The sequence below is a fragment of the Pholcus phalangioides genome, unplaced genomic scaffold (assembly GCF_987345545.1).
Source record: "Pholcus phalangioides strain wild (caught in Gottingen) unplaced genomic scaffold, Ppha-v1.0 ptg000004l_1, whole genome shotgun sequence".
Classification (NCBI taxonomy): domain Eukaryota; kingdom Metazoa; phylum Arthropoda; class Arachnida; order Araneae; family Pholcidae; genus Pholcus; species Pholcus phalangioides.
In genome coordinates, this window is record NW_028301597.1 from 27,003,643 (window position 1) to 27,022,745 (window position 19,103).

The window sequence follows — 19,103 nt, forward strand, 5'->3', positions numbered from 1 at the left end:
GAGAAACATCCGAGATGAATGCATGATTTTTTTTAAATAAGATTATTTTCCATATACGTGTGTCAGAAATGACCATTTTATGAAGATACGGGTGTGCACTGTGCCCAGAAAGTAATTACCCGGGGATTTTTCTTCTCCACCGTAGGTTATAGAAAACTATTTTCAATTAGAATAATGTATTCGGATAACTTCACAATTTTAGATATGTTATTTATTTTACTAGGGACCATATATGTATCAAATATATAATTTCATTTTTTATAAAGTTCCCCAGTCTCCTAAATTCTAATTAAAAAGTTTTCGCCCTGTCTCTTCTGAATGAAGAAAAAAACACACACACGCGCACACACACACACACACACACACACACACTCTCACTCTCACTCACTCACTCACTCACACACACACACACACACACTCACTCACTCACTCACTAAATCTATGATTCTAAGTGCAATATTCGCCGAGATATTGCTGTTTGCCATCTCAGAAATTTAGAAAAGTTTCAAGAAACTGCAAAAGAATGTTTTGAATTTTTTCTCGAGTTTGTCTCTTAATATTTCCTTTTCTTCATTTTCAGCGTTTTTCGAACTTAAATATCTCGGGTTGTGGTGGTGCTGTCGGCAAGAAACGATGTGTTGACAGATTTATGATATTGGAATGCCAACACCTACGCACTCTTGCCGACAGCACCGCCACACCAGAAGTATCAGCTATGGAAAGTGCGGTCACCCTAAGTGGTCACCAATTGTGGGTATCCATTGCCCAACACAATCGAGGAGCTGCGACGTTTTCTGGAACTAATAAATTTTTATCATCGTTTCATGAAAAACGCTGCCTCTACGCAAGCATGATCTAGTTAAAGGCAAGCGAAAACGGGATAAAACACAAATAGACTGGTCTGAGGAAGCAAAATCTGCATTCGCGTCATGCAAGGAAATGATTTCCAATGCTGCTCTATTGGCTCATGCTATTCCAAGAACGCCACTTCTTCTAGTTGTAGACGCATCTGATTTCGCGATTGGCGGAGCTTTGAATCAAGCAATTAATGATCAAAAACTCAGCCATTAAGTTTCTTCTCGCGCAAGCTAACTTCAGCTGAACGCAGATACAGCGCTTACGATCGAGAATTACTCGCGATATAATCAGCAATTAAATATTTTCGACATATGCTAGAAGGATCTGACTTCGAAATCCTTACAGACTATAAACCATTGGTCTATGCATTTTCCCAAAAAAAAGTGAAAAATGTTCACCTAGGCAGATCCGTCATCTAGAATTCATTAGAGCCAATTTTCAACACGTATCCAGCACATTTCAGGCGATCAAAATGCAGTAGCCGATGCGTTTTCAAGAATATCGGAAATTGAAATACCTCCTAGTATCGATTTCGCCGAGATGGCTCGCTCTCAGGATGAGGAAGAATTGCGATTACTTCGTGAAATTGGCTCAGGTCTCGAGTTAAAACTAATGACTTTCGGTTCTCCTGAAGTCACTCTACAGTGTGATATTTACACTGGTTCGATTAGATCTTACGTACCGTCAACGTTTCGCCGCGCTATTTTCGATGCAGTGTACAACCTCTCCCACCCTGGCACCAAAGCTACTGCTGAAATGGTTCGCAGACGATTCATCTGGAAATTTTTAGAAAGGGACTGCAAAGAATTATGAAAAACTTGCATCTCTTGCCAGCGATCCAAAGTTGGTCGTCACACACATTCTCCTGTTGGTGCATTCGGATTACATTCCGCAAAGTTCTCGCATGTCCATATTGACAACGTGGGTTCACTTCCACCAAGTAAAGGAAATCGCTACGTTGTGACTTGCAGTGACCGATTCACTAGATGGCCGGAAACTATTCCTGTTCCCGATCAGACTGCTGAAACTGTGGCATTTGCTTTCCTCTCAAATTGGATCTCCCGTTTTGGCGTTCCAGAACGCATTACTACGGACAGGGGCTCTCATTTTGAATCTGAACTCTTCCGATCCCTTGCGAAGTTGCTGGATGTGGACAGGGTGCGTACTACCGTTTACCACCCACACAGCAATGGAGCCATCGAGAGATTCCAAAGGGACTTGAAAGCTGCCATCATGTGTCACGCCACTGAAAGATAGGTTGACGTTCTTCCTACCATGCTACTCGGAATACGCTCAAGTTTCAAACCTGATTTTGGTGCTACGCCGGCAGACATGGTCTACGGAGCATCTCTGAGGTTACCAGGAGACTTCTTCGAAGATTCCGGTAAGCATATCTCGAAATCCGATTATGTCACGAACTTGCGTATGTCTATATCAAAGCTTCGTCCTTCACCTTTGTCCAATCATTCCTCAAAAAACATTTTTGTGCACAAGGACTTGGCCAAATCCACGCAGGTTTTTGTGGGGGTTGACACTGTAAGGCGTTCGCTGCAGCAGCCTTGCCAAGGACCTTATGAAGTTTTGAATAGGACTGATAAATGTTTTACTTTGCGTATCAATAATGAATCTAAGTGCATTTCTATTGATCGTTTAAAACCTGCATTTTTGTTTAATTCTCTCGAATTCACAGAATCTAATGTTGGCAAATCATCTCTATGTAATGCTCCAGCCTCACTACAGGGCTTAGTCACGAGGTCCGGACGGAAAGTTCGTTTTGTAACACCTTATCAAGCCTAACGTCCTTCAGACTCGTGGAAGAGTACTGTGGCGGTGCTGTCGGCAAGAGTGCATAGGTGTTGGCATTCCAATATCATAAATCTGTCAATACATCATTTTCTTGAGCGCGCCTTTTCTTTACCTCTCTTTCGCTGTTTTTGAGAGAGAAGGTTTTCGTTTCTTGCAGTCAAGATGTCATTTTTACGTGTCCGTGTATTCTTTTATCGTATATGTGTAATAACGTACCGTGTGTTTCTTCACATTAATAAACTTTATATTCAGCCGTTACTGGAATCATTGTGAAGTCAGATTTGTGCTATCTATGGAAAAATCACTACTTTAATTTAAGTGCCAGTGCTCAACTTTCAACACTAGTGATACATCCACATTGGATACCCTCAGGGTGATATTGCTTTTAGAAACATGGGATATTTTTTCGTTGGGCTCATTAGAGACAGACGGGGCAATGACTTTCGACTTTGAAGTTAGAAGACAAGAAGAAAGAATGAAAAATTAAATTTTGTATCTCAGGAACTCTCTCTGGATGATTACGGGATGTTCCATGGAACCGAAACAAACACGAATATTTCTCCAAAATATCTATTTGTATAATAGCACTAAGGAAAAACTTTAGACTTTTCTTACCCCAGGGTTTAACGCAGGGGGTTCTTAACCTGTGGATCGCGGTGGCTGCTGAGACGGGTCGTAATAACTTACAATACCAGAAAAATACACATTTTCAAATTGATGGGAAAATGATTCCAGAATTGATGAAAAACATTTCTAAAATTACTGAAAAATATTTCTAAAATTAATGGAAAAATATTTCTAAAATTAATGGAAAAATATTTCTAAAATTAATGGAAAAATATTTCTAAAATTAATGGAAAAATATTTCTAAAATTAATGGAAAAATATTTCTAAAATTAATAAAAAATATTTCTATAAAAATAATAAAAAAATATTTTTAAAATTAATGAAAAATAATTGAAATTTAAAGAGAGAAATAATTAAAGAATGAATGAAAAATAACTCAAGAATTGATGAAAAATAACTCAAGAATTGATGAAAAATAATTCTGAAATTAATGGAAGATAATTGAAGTTAAAGAGAGAAATAATTCCAGAGTTGATAAAAATTTAGAATTCATGAGAGAAATAGTTTTTGAGGATTATGGAAGGCATTCAATAACCTGGGCCCCCCGTTTGGTTCAGGTCCTTGAGCTCAGGTCCTGTTGACCCACCTGTTAAGAAATCATGGACTGGGTTTAACTAGGTTTGGAAAGTGAACATTTTGTGTTATACTGTATAATCAGAAATATATTTAACAAGAAACTTTAAATCAAAAATAGACAATGGGTCGCGAAGTGGATGAGGTTGTTGATTTTAGGTTGTGGCAGAAAAAGGTTAAGAGTCCCTGGTTTAACGGAACACAAGGTGGAAACATGGGTTTATTTATACCGACATTTGGTTTGACAAATATTCGTTAGTGGCATGGTAACATAACCATTTAGATTAGGCTATAAATTATATAAATCGACGGTTTGTGTACAAAAAAAGCCGTACTGAGACTAAAAATGACCAAAAATTAAAATATTGACCGTATAAGTTGGATATAGTTTGACTCGTAAAATAAACGACATATCTAAAATAGCAACGCTATTTGGATACTTTCTTTAATTGAAAATATATTTCTATATGTTCTTTGCTAAGATGGCCCTGTCGGGAGCTTCATCCCCATAGAAGAGCTACATATCTGGTGCTATGAATTTCGGGTTTAAGTATGTAAATATGCAACAGTATTGGATAACTTACAGATAATGGGACTTGGGAAAATTCTGGGGACCTCCAAAAAATCACTGTGCCTGAATTCCGTGATGTTGAATGGTCCATCGTAGAACTCCCACAAGAAAACTCTAGCCTAGGGATCCGGTGATTGACCTTATTTATGAAAAAAACCCGATTTCCCCTATAAATTTATACCCAATAAGACGTGATCTGTCTCCTGGATGGGGGGGGGGGGGGTGAGTAAGATGGCGGGGGTGGAGGCGCGAGAAGAAAACATGGTCCAAAGGGGACCCATGGACGAAAAAAGTGCAAGAAACACTGTTGTATATGCGAGTTTAATTTTTTTTCCATATATTTTTAATGTTTTGTTTATTTTACATTTACCGTCATACATTAACAATTTTACCTTTTTGTGTTGTTTATGCATGTTTTTTCTTTGTTTATTTTTATAATTGTTTGTTATTTTATATTAATAATTTTATCTTGTTTATGTTCTCTACGTGTCTTTTTTTAATGTTTCTGTTCATATCGTATTTTTTTTACTCTTTAATGATCATGAAAATTTTCACTCATCTGTACAGGCATCGTTTACATTTGGATGGTAGATATGTTTTTCATCTCTCTATACGTGGGAAAATGAATAAATTTCATATGATTTGATAACCAAGGGTTGAAAAGAAAAATGCATGTGTGTAAGGACTTTCTTAAATAATTATTTGATTGAATGCCAAAAAAAACACAATTTGACAATATTAAAAGGCCTCATAATAAGCTTTTATCCAATATCTATATATTCGTAGAATATATAGATATGGATGAATGAATCTCGAAGAAAGACTACATTTATGCACAGAAACAGTATAACATGGATTTATCTGGAAGTTTAAATGACAAAAGAAACTCAAAAGACATTCATCATTCCCTGAAAAAAAAAAGACAAAAAACTTAATCAATGAATTACTTTTTAAGAAAATTCTCTGGGGGAAAAAAATTAGAGAGAAAAGAGTCGTGTTTGTGAAAAAGCCAGTGGCTATTTTTCAAGGAAATGGACAATAGGATGCATTTCGCTTAATGAAGAAAGTCTAAACTCAGCGTGATTAATTCATTTCAAAGAAAAAAATCGTTTTGTGTGTGTCCAGCGGAGAAAAATAATGACAAAAGATTTTGTTAACATTTCACTGACCACGAAATAACAAAAAAAATCAAACAATATATAATTCCCTTTAGAATTTTTTTCTTCATAAAAACTAATTTATTTTTACGGTGCCTAATTTTTTTTTGTGTCCATTACGTATTTTAAACCATATTAATGTGAAAAACATTTTGAGCTGAATTTTTATCAAAATTAATATGGTGATACTTGCATAAGTTATAATATTGCTGTATAAACAGTAGAACCTCTCAGTAACGGATATCACGGAACCGAAATTTTTGTCCGCTATGCGAAATTGTTTATTTAAGTACAGGCTGTCCCAAATTGTTTGTACAGCGGATACATCTATAACCATTGATTTTAGAAAGATGCTTCCAATCACAAAAAAAAGTTTTGAAATGACGTGGGTGTGTGTGTGTTGTGTTGTGCGTGTAGTTACTTAAAATATCAAAATTTGACAGAGGGTTCGTATACATGAAAAAAAATAAATAAATGAAATGTTTATACAGACCCCGTGTGCTAAGACGTCAAACTACTGAAATAGCACCTGCTTTGAAAAGTCATTTACAAACAATTCCATATTTTTAAATGCAGTATTTATCGAGGTATTAAATTTATAAAAATCAATATGTTTCGGCTCTACTTACTACTCTGTTAAAATGTTTTTATTGATTCGGAAGATGCCATTTATAAGAACTATACACAAATACAGTAAATTCAAACACTTTTTTTTTTATTTATAATAAATAAAAATCACATTTTTTGAAAATTACTTGACACTTGGATTACTTGATTACTTGACCATTACATTCAAAAATATGCAATTTTTTGGAAGTTCCTCGCAATATGAATCCACATGACCGCATAGCGACTCATTTCTACACTGAAGATCATGGCGTTTGGCGTGTGTGACGAATGTGCTTTTTCATTGTGATATTATTTTACTAACACTGTGATTCCGAACTAAAGCTATGGCAAGATTTCTAGTTTTTAGATTTGGCTTCCAAAATTCTTCTCATCCCTTCATTAAAACATCCCTAAAGTTTCACAATTTTCTGATGGAAAGTTGAGACAGTAGATAGCTCAGAACATGCCAATTTTGATTATGGAAAACCTTTATATGTGAAAAATAATGATGAGGAGGAGGGTACGATTAAGCAGTGATATACTTCACAGTGAGATACCCAGACAAAAACAGATAAAAAAACCCGGCGCTTAGGACAATAATTCGCGAATTCTTTACCTAAGAATGTAGAAGTTGGATGAAAGCAGCTCCTGGACGTACAATATACTATCATAACATGTACTCGTGCCCAGCACATTCCCGAGTGTACTTATTTGCAAAACGTTTAAAAGCAGGGATCTTTACCGCATGGCCCTCGAAGTTTTTTACAGTAGCACATCGAGGAAAAGGTTTATAATCTCAGAATTTGCAGCAATGCTGAAAAAAAAAAACAAAAAAACACCCCAATGAAAAAAGTGTATCCTAGAATTGGTGAAAGACGTAATTTCAAATTTACTTTCATAGAACATTTCAGATCTTATGAGAGAAATATTTCCAGAATTAATGCGAAATATTTCCAGAATTAATGCGAAATATTTCCAAAACTTACTAGAGATACAGTAGGCTCTCGATAATCCGGCCCGTCCATTAATCCAATGTTTTTTTCTTCAAGCCTCTCCGTAGAAGAAGAAAACATGCCACTGCATGCCGTAAGCAGAAGTTTATACAGTGCACGCCGCTTAATGTGGTCACATCAAGACTCGAGTGTTTGATAACAATAACATGTTCATTGATAACTATATTATATAGTTTTCGGACATTAATTAGTTAGTTCTAATTTAATTTAGATCTTACAACGAATAATTTAAGGTAAACCATCAATATAATATGTAGTCAATACTCTTATTCTTAAAATGTTAATTACAATGTTGGTTATAAATTTGACCAAGTTTAAACCAAGACGTTTTAAGAATAATGATAATTTTTTTAAATATTCGGTAAGTTCTATAGATCCCTTAAAGAAAGTCATTCGGCCGAGTAACTGTGAAACTGAAAGAAACTAAGAACTAAAGGAGCTCATTTGTCTTCGCTATAGGTGGACCACTACAAAAGAAACTTGATATTGTAGCTGTTACTACTCCCCAAATAGGGCATTGTAACCGAGTAGAGAAACGATCATCGATAAGGAAAGAGGGGGGGGGATACACCTTCCAACCTGCTACATGGTCTTGTGGGTTGATAATGATAATTTATCGAGGAAAGGGTCTGGTTCAACCACAGCATCCGAAAACGCAAAAAAAAGAACTTTCGGCGGAAAAAGATAACATAAACCGAAATTGTGTTAACAATAATAAGAAAATTGGGGTATACCTTCTAACCTCCTACATAGTCTTGCAGGTTTGAGTGATTAAGTCTCGCCGCAGAGAGCAACGGGCCTACAACGGTAAAATATTCAAACATTACACTCCACTGATAGTTGGAAAAATATGTGGTAGATGGCAGCATTACAACAAGCGTTATACAGAAACGAGTTTCCCGTTAGGTTCACAACACGGACACGCACATTCCAACATGTACCAATTCGTTATCAGAGGAATATGGACGAGGTACATGTATGGGTTAGTAGGTTTGACTGATTGAGTGATGTTTTCCCGCGCTATGATATTGGGCTGTTCTGTACTTTGCAAAATCATAACAGTATCCATGAGAGAATGATAACATAATACATGATTCTAATATGCGGCGCCTGCTGCATTATTCAAATAGGCTTTTTTCAAATAACTTTCAGTAGTCCGCGATTTCGATAATCCGGTATATCTTTGTCTGATAATGTGCCTGATTAACGAGAGTCTACTGTAATTTCAGAACTGATGGGGAAAAAAACATTACAGTGTTTCGCAACTCACGAAAATTCATAATTAATGAAAAATATTTCTTAAACTATTGACAAACATTTCCAGATTTAATGAAAATTCATTTTCGATGAAAAATTAATCTCGGAATGAATAAAATTCTCGAATAATATTAGGGCCTTATGTTTGACTTACTAGTGAAGACGCCACTGTGTGAATCTACACACTGCAGTATGATTTGTTGGCCGTCGGGCTTCACGGAAATTTTTTTCGCCCGCAGTTTCTGAAAGGTTGAACGCCAACCCCCCTCCGTTTTAAAGGGCGCTCAACGAATGTTAACGAGGTGCACGATGCATGTGCTGTCATGGAAAAAAAGTAGTGGTATGATGACACAGGGTAGAATCACACAATGTCTATTTATATCTTACTGTAGAAACGATCTCTCTTTCAGACCATGATACAATCGATCCCGATCTAGAGTTAAAAATGGGAATGACCTTTTTCAATTCTGACGGAAGATTTACTCTTGTATTTTTCAGTTTTTATCTCGACCATTTTTTCATTTTTTTCTCTAGTGGTTCGACCTCAGGGCTTACTGAATCCCATGGGACGTTGATCCGAAAGCTCTTATACTGATTTATAGTACATGTACGGCACGTCGATTGAGTGACGCTCGGGGCATATCTGGGAACGCATTATCAACAACGTGCTCTGTTTGTCGATGCAGTTTAGGTTAGCGATAGAGATGATATTTTACTCTTCCCGATATCGCGGAGTTTTGTTGAGGATTGTCGAAATCTTTTGAAATAAACATGATAGCCGCCTGGCAGTAAAGTGGATAGCAAACCATCCTTCATATGTGCATTTCTGGAGCGTTTTGTCTTTGCTCAGCCGTCCGCACTCAGCTCTAAAATGTATAACCTGGCGATCAGAGTGCATAAAAAGATTGTTATGCTATAAAACACAGCAAAGTAAATGTGGTGGAAACAATATCAGTGAAAAAAATCCGTATTTTCAACCAAGAGATGGTGCATTTTGCGTCAGTAATATCAATCTACTAGGAAAGCGCGTTTCTGGACGGAGCTCACACCCACTCTGGCCATATCGCTATATTGCAGTTTACTGCCATTAATGAGATGGGTTGGAAATGAAGGCACTGTCTATCGGTGGTCACCTCAAGCTCGTTAGGGATAATATCTACACTTTCCCGCGGGTTTGAACCTGGGACTGTGGCAGTAACCTTCACGGAGGTCACTCGTTCACCGTTGGAATCGAACCTGGGTTCTATTGTGAATCGGGCAAGCAAGCTATCTTATACACCAGACGCACAACCTCCGGCACGGTGTTAACGGTGGAAAATTATCAACGCTCACAGCACTATAAATACCTAACCTGACCATATTTCATAAAAATATAGGGAATTGGGGGGTCGATGTGGGATATCGTCAGTTATCACCAAAAAAAACGTCAGACGAAAGGCCGTAGCCATAACTATTTAACTAAAGTTATGAGATGGTATTTTTTCGGCCCGAAGTATACTGAGAAATCGAATTTTCTAGATGTTATACCGAAACTAATACTTGGAAAGAAAAGTGATTTTTCCTCCAGGAATCGAACCCGGGTCTCCTTGCATACCGGATAAGAGTGCGCTAACAAATACACCAGAAACACGCTTTTCAATTCCTTATAACACGCATTAGTAGCATGAAGCACTGAGTGGAGACGGCAGCCGCCTTAACTACAATTTTCACTCCAGTTGGCGTTTTTGTATTAAGAGATGGTTTCGGCGTAACATCCAGAAAATTCGATTTCTCAGTATATTTCGCGCAAAAAAAAATACCATCTCTTAATACAAAAACGTCAACTGGGGCGAAAATTGCTGTAAAGGCTGCTGTCTCGCCCTCAGCGCTTCACGTTACTAATGCGTGTTATAAGTATTTGGCCAGTGTATCTCTGGTGTATTGGTTAGCGCACTTTTTCCGGTGTGCCAGGAGACCCGGGTTCGATTCCCGGAGGAGACAAATCACTTTTTTTTTCTTCCAAATATTAGTTTCGGCATAACATCCAGAAAATTCTATTTCTCATGTTATGAAACTTTACAAACGTCTTAATGAAAGGGTAGGGGAAAAAGGAGATAAAAACCGATTATACTTCCCATATTAAATAACTAGCTTGCTATGCAAGAACTACTCAAGGTTCTTGACTTCATGGTCGATTCAAAAATGAGACGAATTTTATTTGAATTAGTTCTGAACATAACATGTAAATTTTTTTCTTGTAAATATCCCCCAGGAATTAATTTTACAAGCAATATTTTACGCATAGTTTTTTCTGCGATCAGAAGTTATTAAGAGAAAGATATATATTGCTGAAAGAGACAAGATATCTAGTGTCTTCTATTCATCAATATTCGAAGGGAAGCCGTAAAGATACTTAGCGAAAAGGTGTTTTCATTACCGATCATATCTGTCATGTTTCTATTTACTATTTAGCACATATCTCATATAACAGGTATCAGATATTCATTATATATATTGAATGTTTAACTCGAATATTTTATGTAGACAAACTTTTTCATATGCACGCTAAACGTAGATAATAGAATTCATAATCGATAAAATGCTATTCATGACCATAAAAATCACTGAAAATGGTGACCGATACGATTCAGATAGTAATTTTCGGAAATTTTATTTCCGTAGCAAGTAATAGAAATTCATTATTTCACCCCTTTCTGTGCACTTGATTGTGAATATAATACAATGATGCCCCGTATTCCTAAGCCCAAATAATTTTGGTATGACTTTTAGGAGATTCGAATTCCTCGAAATTTGAAATTTAAGCATGGCAGAAAAAACCACTAAATGTCAAAAACCTATTCATTTGACGTTAATCGATAAATTTAAAATTACAGATGATCTTTGGTCATAAAATATAGTTCATGTAGCTAAAATATACTTCAAAACGCTAGTACCACCAAACACAGAGTTAAAATTGTCAGACGTGTGGAAAAAATTCAAATGCTGCTCCAAGATATTCCCATAAAATTTCTTCGTCACTTCTCTGGTCGTATAGGGCTAATGCGTCCTTTATCTCATCAACCGTCCGACGTGGAGGTACAGTTTCAGTTTAAAAAATGCTCAAAAGGTGTTCAAAAAATTACCCTGCACCAAATTTGTGACAAAATAAATAAATCTTAATTTTCGATGTACGGGTCCCCTGTACTCGAACTTTCAGTAAGAAAGTTGTTGCCCTGTCTCTCCCGAAGCCAAAAAACAATCCAAGTTTCCAAATACAATAAGTTGAATTTCTCCGAAACTTAAATTATTTCTCCAACTTTTCTCCGAATTCAAAAATCGGAGAAAAGTTGGGAAAGGACAGTATAAATGAGGAAAAGAAGCGTTGTGCTATAGCTTATGCTGCTCTCTCTCTCATAACTTTTCTCCGATTTTTTAATTCCAATGTCTTAGCGAATAATGCACTAAGGGAACGTGGGATTTTTTCCGTTAGCCTCAGGGGATACAGGACAACAACTTTCTAATTGCAATTGAGAAGACAAGGGGACTGTTTAAAAATTTAGATTTTTTTTATTTTGTGACACACTGTATTTTTACAGGATGTTAGAGGATAATTTTTGAACTCCTTTTGAGCATGTTTTCAATTTGAATCACACCTCTGCTACGGATGGTTGATGAGATGACGGGCGCATTAGCACTTACAGGAAACCCCGTGTACCAATAGATTTATAATATTTGACATTTTAATTTCGAAACTGCATACAGGGGGGGGGGGGGGGGAGGAGAAAGCAAATCAAGTTATTGTGATCAGTTTCTGTTACGCTGGTATTGCTTCCATAACAGCTGTTTGTTCCCTTGTCAGGAAAAGGCGAAGTTTATGGTAAAGACGGTTAGATTTGCGAAAAATAAAATTCTAAAATTAATTTTTCCTCAAAATACGGAGGTTGTTGCTCTAGAAATGAGAGAGAGAGAGACAAAACCATTACTAGAAAGGTTACCTCCCCCCAAACAAGATAGAAGAAGATGCATGACATTCAAATACAAGTTTTGGAAATTTTAATTGAAAAACGCATATTTTGTATTTTTTTCCAATGAGAGAGGTTTTTATTTTTGTTCCTTTACATCCAAATCATTATTGTATGCATAAAAATATATTTGTCCATGATTAAAATGCCACTTCAATAATTTTTTAAAGCTAATTACTTGCGTTTTTTCAGGGTTATTTGACTTCTATTTTCATTGTATTAAGAAAACGTTGTTTTTTAAAATAAAATTACATGATTCTTGAAGTTTGAAATTTTCTCTTGTGTCTCGTTCCAAAAAATGTGTTATTTATTACGACTTAGAGAGCCAAGGGGTTGAGTATTGCCACCGACAATTTCTATACTTTCACTTATACAGGTATTCCTCGCAAATTTGAAATTATAAAAAATATAATTGTACACCAGCACCCGTGTAACAGCGTTAAAAAATTGCGTTGATCTAAAGCCGGGGTTTTTTAGGAGCAGGTTTCTACAGCGCGAGCAGCGTGAAATCGCTGATTGGTCAAAAAAACCTGAATTTCCGGTTTTTAACAAATCAACATTTTCACGCTGCACACGGCGTAAAAGTTCTACTCCTAGGAAAACCCGGCTTATGCAGGAGCGTACGCAGGATCGACTTTTGGAGGGGGAACAAAAGGCTTGGGAGGAACAAAAAAATTTTCTTCCTGCGGAATTTTGAGTCACCACCCTTCAAAAAGCATTTAAATTAACAAAAATTGGTTAATATAGCATATGAAGAGCCTTTTCTTTCGGTATTTTAATTTTTTTCACCGAAATATTATTCCCCCCCCCATAAATTTTTTGTCGGCTTGGAGGGGGGGGGGGCAAGGGCCTCTGTGCTCCCTCCCCCCGCGTACACTCCTGGTTCTAAGTTGAAATGTTGAGCTACCACAACAAAATCCGCGAAATTTTGTGAATTCTTACCTCACCTAAAGGTACCAAATTTATAAGGAAAATTTTTTATAAATTTGAAAAAAACAATAAATAATAAATTATTGGAAAAAAAACTATATATATTTGTATCTACAAATGACAGTAATTAAGAATAAATTAACACGGAGATAAAGGTACGACTGTTGTTTTATTATTATTACGACATGAAAACATTTCTGAAGAAATATATTTTTCCCATGAAATAAAAGACCCTTATCGAATGTACCATTTTACAATAAAAGGAACAAAAAGGACTTCAAAAGTCATGAGCTAAGACGTATCATCACGATATTACCAATCTGCCCTAAGGTTAGAGGAAAAATACATTTTTTTTCTTTGGTTTTTACAAGTGAATAAGATGAGAAAGGAAAAGTAAGTACACTATATATGGACTGTACATATAAGAGGGGGAAAAAATCTCTCAATAACTTAGAATTTAGATGTTTCCTTACACATCATGGCTGCTGACGTTTCACAAAAATTTCATTTTCTTTTTTTGTAATAATTTTAGTTTAGTTGATCTTAAGTACATAGCGTTAGGAGTTACGAGAAAAATGCGTTGTATGTTCTCACACACACAAAAAGAAATAGCGATCAGCATTTTTCTCCGTCGTGATCCGTAATTGTTCATATATTTCCTTAGAATTTATATTATTATCCTGGAATTTATGGAATTGTTTTTATATGAAAATACCTCGAGATACTTTTTTATTCATATTCAATGGAAGCATTAGATATTGAATAATTCATATAGAAATTTATGTTAGGTTGCGATGTTGAAATATCAAGAAGAAACTATATAAATGAAGCTACTCCTTAGCTTTGTTCAGTAAGAACTGAAGTTTTTCTTTTTATAAGTTTGTCTATATAGTGAACGTCTATTCAGCTAAATTACCTCCGTTTTGCCGAAATGCATTCCAGCGGAATTCTGACATTTAAGCTCATTCTGCCGGCGGCTCGTTTCGTTTGATATCAGGGCGTTGAATAACGTTTAATTAAATACCTACCCCTGGAGCTTTATATATCTGATACATTATTATTAAGTTTTTTTGTTTGCATTGAACAAAAGAGTTTCATAATGAAGAGTCCTGAAAAGAACCACTCATTCCCGAACGAACAATAGCACGGAGACATCAAATAGTTGCATTAGAAGCTTATTACACCAGCCTCTGAGCACTTGATTCTTCAAAAGGTGGAAAAGTCTAACAGAAGGAAAACAACGAAACGCGTACTATATTATTCTATGTGCATGGTAATTATTCCGGTTAGTTTTTAATAAAACAAAAAAAAAAAAATTGTTCAGAAGTTTACCTTGAACATCCTCTTTGTGAATGCGACAGATAAAATTCCAGGCGGTTAAATAAGATACAATGTGGAGCATTAGAGATATTGTATATTCAATAGCATTAGATATTTAATTTTAAATTGGAAAAGAATCGCGCGTGAGAGTATTTTGTTTCCGTATACACTACCAACTCTGGCAGTATCGCTATATTGCAATTTATTGCCATTAATGAGATGGATTGAAAATGAAAGCGCTGTCTATCGGTGGTCACCTGAAGTTAGTTAGGGAAAATATTTTACTTATATCCTCCCTCGGGTTTGGACATTGTGCCGTGACAACAACCTTCACGGTGGTAGACGAGCATCTTACCACCACGCCACTCGGGCTTCTTCCGTATGCACTTTTTCAACGTTAAGAGCATTTTCACTTTTGGTCAATTATCTCCAGAACCTCTGGAGACAAATTTTAATTAAATTAAATTTGGGATGTATATAGGTTGATATAATAAAAACAAAACAGGCATACACAACAGTTATTGTACAAATGCATGATCGTGCGTAAGATGCATCAGTACTGGGCAGTCTAACAACGGAGCTCGAAATATCGAATAAAAAAATGAGTTGGCAGTGAATATGGTTTCCCTCTTATTGTTGTACAGTTCACACAACGTCAATTCACACTGGAAATAAGGCTGTTTTGGAGTCTCTGTGGCAGTCGGTCCCACTCCTCCCTAGTAGGTAGACAAGTAGCGGGTCCTCGGTTCTTTTCAGATAAACGTACATCGAAAATCAGTGGTAAGGCTGAACCGGGATCCGCTACCTGCCTCCACACACCAGAGAAAGACAGTACTATGGCAGAATAGGTTTGATGATTTGGAGCAGGCATCATATTGGGATGGGCGCATAGACCTTCATGTCTTTACCAGAGGATCTGTAACCGGAGTTGAAACAACAACCCCCCCCCCTTCTGCGGAGGGGAACAGGTGGATCTGGTGCCCCAGACGCTCGATCAGAGGGGCTCTAAGATCATCCATTAACTGCTCCTTCTACATTACATGGGGGTAATAATGGTAATAATAATAAATACTTTTTCATCCAACATTATATATGGAAAATTACACCTCAATATTTCAAATCTTTTACAAATCCTTGGGCATATTCATGTTTCCAAACTTTAATTTTCTTCCAGAATTCACCATAACACACACACACAGCAGCTCCGTCACCACGCTCACCGAGCCAAGGCGGCAAGCGCAACATGAAAGATATGAAACAGCCAGTAACATATAGCCCGGTATCGGTATACCGTTGTAAATAAAATAAATTGAAAAAATGAATTCGGTTAGGTAAGGACCCATTCGTATGCGAGGATTGTGATGCAATTTCAAATTCAACGCACTGTATATTTTTCTGAGGCTGGAGGTGGCGGGGGGAGCAGGGGGGGGGGTGGTGGTGGTGAATTCTCATGTTTCCTTGAATCTAACACGGAAATTATCGCAAAATTATCTTCACGTCTTTTCTTATGCGAACGTGTTTCTGAGAAAATATAAGAAGCCTTGTTATACTGAAACGACTTCGCCCGGAACGCGTACAAGCTCGGTATCTCGAGAAAGCATTTCTTAAGTGAAAGAAAATGTCTCCAGCTGCGCGAGACATCCGGATATGATAAATTGTTTCGAAATGTCCCGCGGGGAGTCTCTCTAGATCTAAATGAAAGAAAGTCAACTATATAACAAACTAAATTAAGTATGAGGGAAGTGTGAAAAAGCACATGTGGCCATGACTCGGTATCACAAACACACTGGAACGTAAAGAAATCGAAGGAGAGGAATTCAACCGAGTCTTTTTCCTCGAAATTTTTCCTTCCAACTTGTGAATGCCAATCCTTTTTATTTATTTCTACACAAAATATACAGTACACGGTTCAGTTTCGGAGAATAACTACTGAGAAATAAATGTCCCTAATCACTCTTCTTGTACCGAAATAGATTTTTCAAACGGCGGTACAAATACATAGGAATTGGCTTTCTTACCGAATTTTCACAGGAAATTCGTCTGAAGTTCTTAGAAAAGTGAGGACGACTTCTAAAAGAATTTTTCACCTTCGGGGATTGTCTCGACGGGATTTCTTTTCGAGATTTGAGAACTGATTACGAACACAATCGAATTAACATTGAAGAGTTGAGTCTTTTTCGTTTGTGATTATGAAAATTTTTCTTTGTAATAGTTCGCGAGTATCTGCGAAGGAATGAATGAATATGCGTGCGTTAACATTCCTTTGAATTCTTGGATTTGTATTGGGAATGATTTTCGATCGATTCAACTTAGTTATTTAAATTCAATATGTTTAAATTATAGTCAAGTTTCGTCTTATCATATTTATGTATGTTTAAGTAAAGTCTCGTTCAATTCAACCCAAGGATCAGTGGGTCATTTGAAACTTTATGAAGGAAAAGAACTTTTTCAAAGATATTTTGGAATAATATCGGATATAGAACTAAGATCCAGTAACTTCTGGAAACATTATTCATTGCATATTTCATCTCATTTACATTTCATAGTTCTTATTTACAAAGTTTGCAGCAAGTGTATTACAGAACCATCAATTTTGGCTTGGACTATATTGTGTGGCTAGATATTTTTGCGAGTGGAGATTTCGAAGGCTTTCACATTGGGTTTCATGATAATACGTATTCTTGAAACCAAACATTGTCCTGGCATCGTTTGCATTTCACCTCTTTCAAATTGTGGTAGTTTTGGTTTATGATTACCATTGGCTATGCACAGGAGCTGTTTTAAAAGTTCACACCACCAATCTGCGGAGTTCGAGAAACAGATAAATTCATTTTAGATTGATTCCTATGGGAAAAATTACGCTGTTCATGGAAATGTTTTTTATATGGAAATATCTGTTTCTATAAAAGTTTATGGTGTGGCAAATTCAAATCTGAAAATATGAATTTGCTATCAGGCACCGTTTTTTTAGCATATCTCTAAATGACTTAGTTCGTGACTCAGGTCTAGGGAACTCGCACGAAGTGTCAGCCACCGATTTTGACAAAAGTGGTATTGTCGGTACGTCTTTTGCCGTGAGTAGTAAAAACGCGTCAGAGTTGCGCCGTTTTCAGATGGGGGTCTCACTGTATCTTACCAATTTATTTATTTACAGTATTAGGTTGCACCCGATTTAAATGTTATGTATTTTGAAATTGTATAAAATAACTAAAAAACAATAACTGATGAGACACAACTACTTCCTTTTCCTTGTAATAATAAACAAAAATCGGTAAGTAAAAAAAAATCATGTCAGTTTTACATGTTTTTGTTTACTTTGTGAACTGATGAAATGACCGTATTGTCACCGCAATATCCTCATGTACATTTTGTAATGAATATGTATGCATATTTTGTGATGGTTTTCATATCAAAGTTACATAAATTCTGGCTGATTTCATTTGTAAAAACGGGTGTTTTCTGCAACATAAATTAGTGAGAGGAATTAGCCCTTATTTCGAAAACGGCGCAACTCTCACACAGAAATTACTGAGTATAGGCATATGGGTAACAAATCTTTCTCTAGTTTGAAAATGACAAAATGATGATGTTCTGCAATTATGTTTGTAGCATAATGAATGCCATGAAATTCCAATACGATCCACAGGAATGTTTGGTGAAGTAGGGAGTCATACAATATTTTGAAAAATATGTTGGAATTAGTGAAATGCAATGAGCTCGAATGGAAAATATGCGTTGATTTGAAAGTATTTTCCATGATATTGTGTGTCTATATATATACAACGAGGCTAGATAAAATATGGATGTTTTCTGTGTGAGTGGGGATAGTTGCGACAGAAATCTTCTTTACAGAAAGAGAGATATAGTCTCAGTATTAATGGGAAGCGGGAGAAAAAAATGTACACAAAATGAGATGAATCGGTAGCCAGTGACGATGTCCTGACGCCTCTTATTGCTGGAACATTATTCGAGAGGGCAAAAGTGATCACAAGAGAGAAAAATGAGCCTTTTAAGTTCTTCGGGACAACATGAATTTGTTGATGTTTCTTATATCTGTAAATAAGTTTTTTTTCCTTTCACAAAATACGAGTATATGACATACCGTATATACTCGTGTATAAGCCGACTCGTATATAAGCCGACCTCGGCTTATATACGAGTATATACGGTAAATCATAGGACTATATTTAAATTCTATTTTATTCTGTTTGGAATGCTCCTGTACAATTTTAAAAGTGACTAGAATAGTGATTATTGCATATTTTGCCTACATAGATACGCAGCGTGGAAAAATAGAAATTAAAAAAAAATCTGAAACTGTCTATAAATCAAAAACTGTCTGATACCGAGAAACAAATTGCAGATTTGAATTCAGGAGGCA

General features: G+C 36.2%; 1 protein-coding gene across 1 annotated transcript; it reads left to right on the top strand.

The window, feature by feature from the left end:
* The first annotated feature begins 2,133 nt into the window (after nt 1-2,133).
* On the top strand, nt 2,134-2,655 carry LOC149087024 (uncharacterized). Its single transcript, XM_089231896.1, has one exon. The coding sequence runs from the start codon at nt 2,134-2,136 to the stop codon at nt 2,653-2,655; it is 522 nt and encodes a 173-aa protein (XP_089088022.1).
* The last annotated feature ends 16,448 nt before the right edge of the window (nt 2,656-19,103 follow it).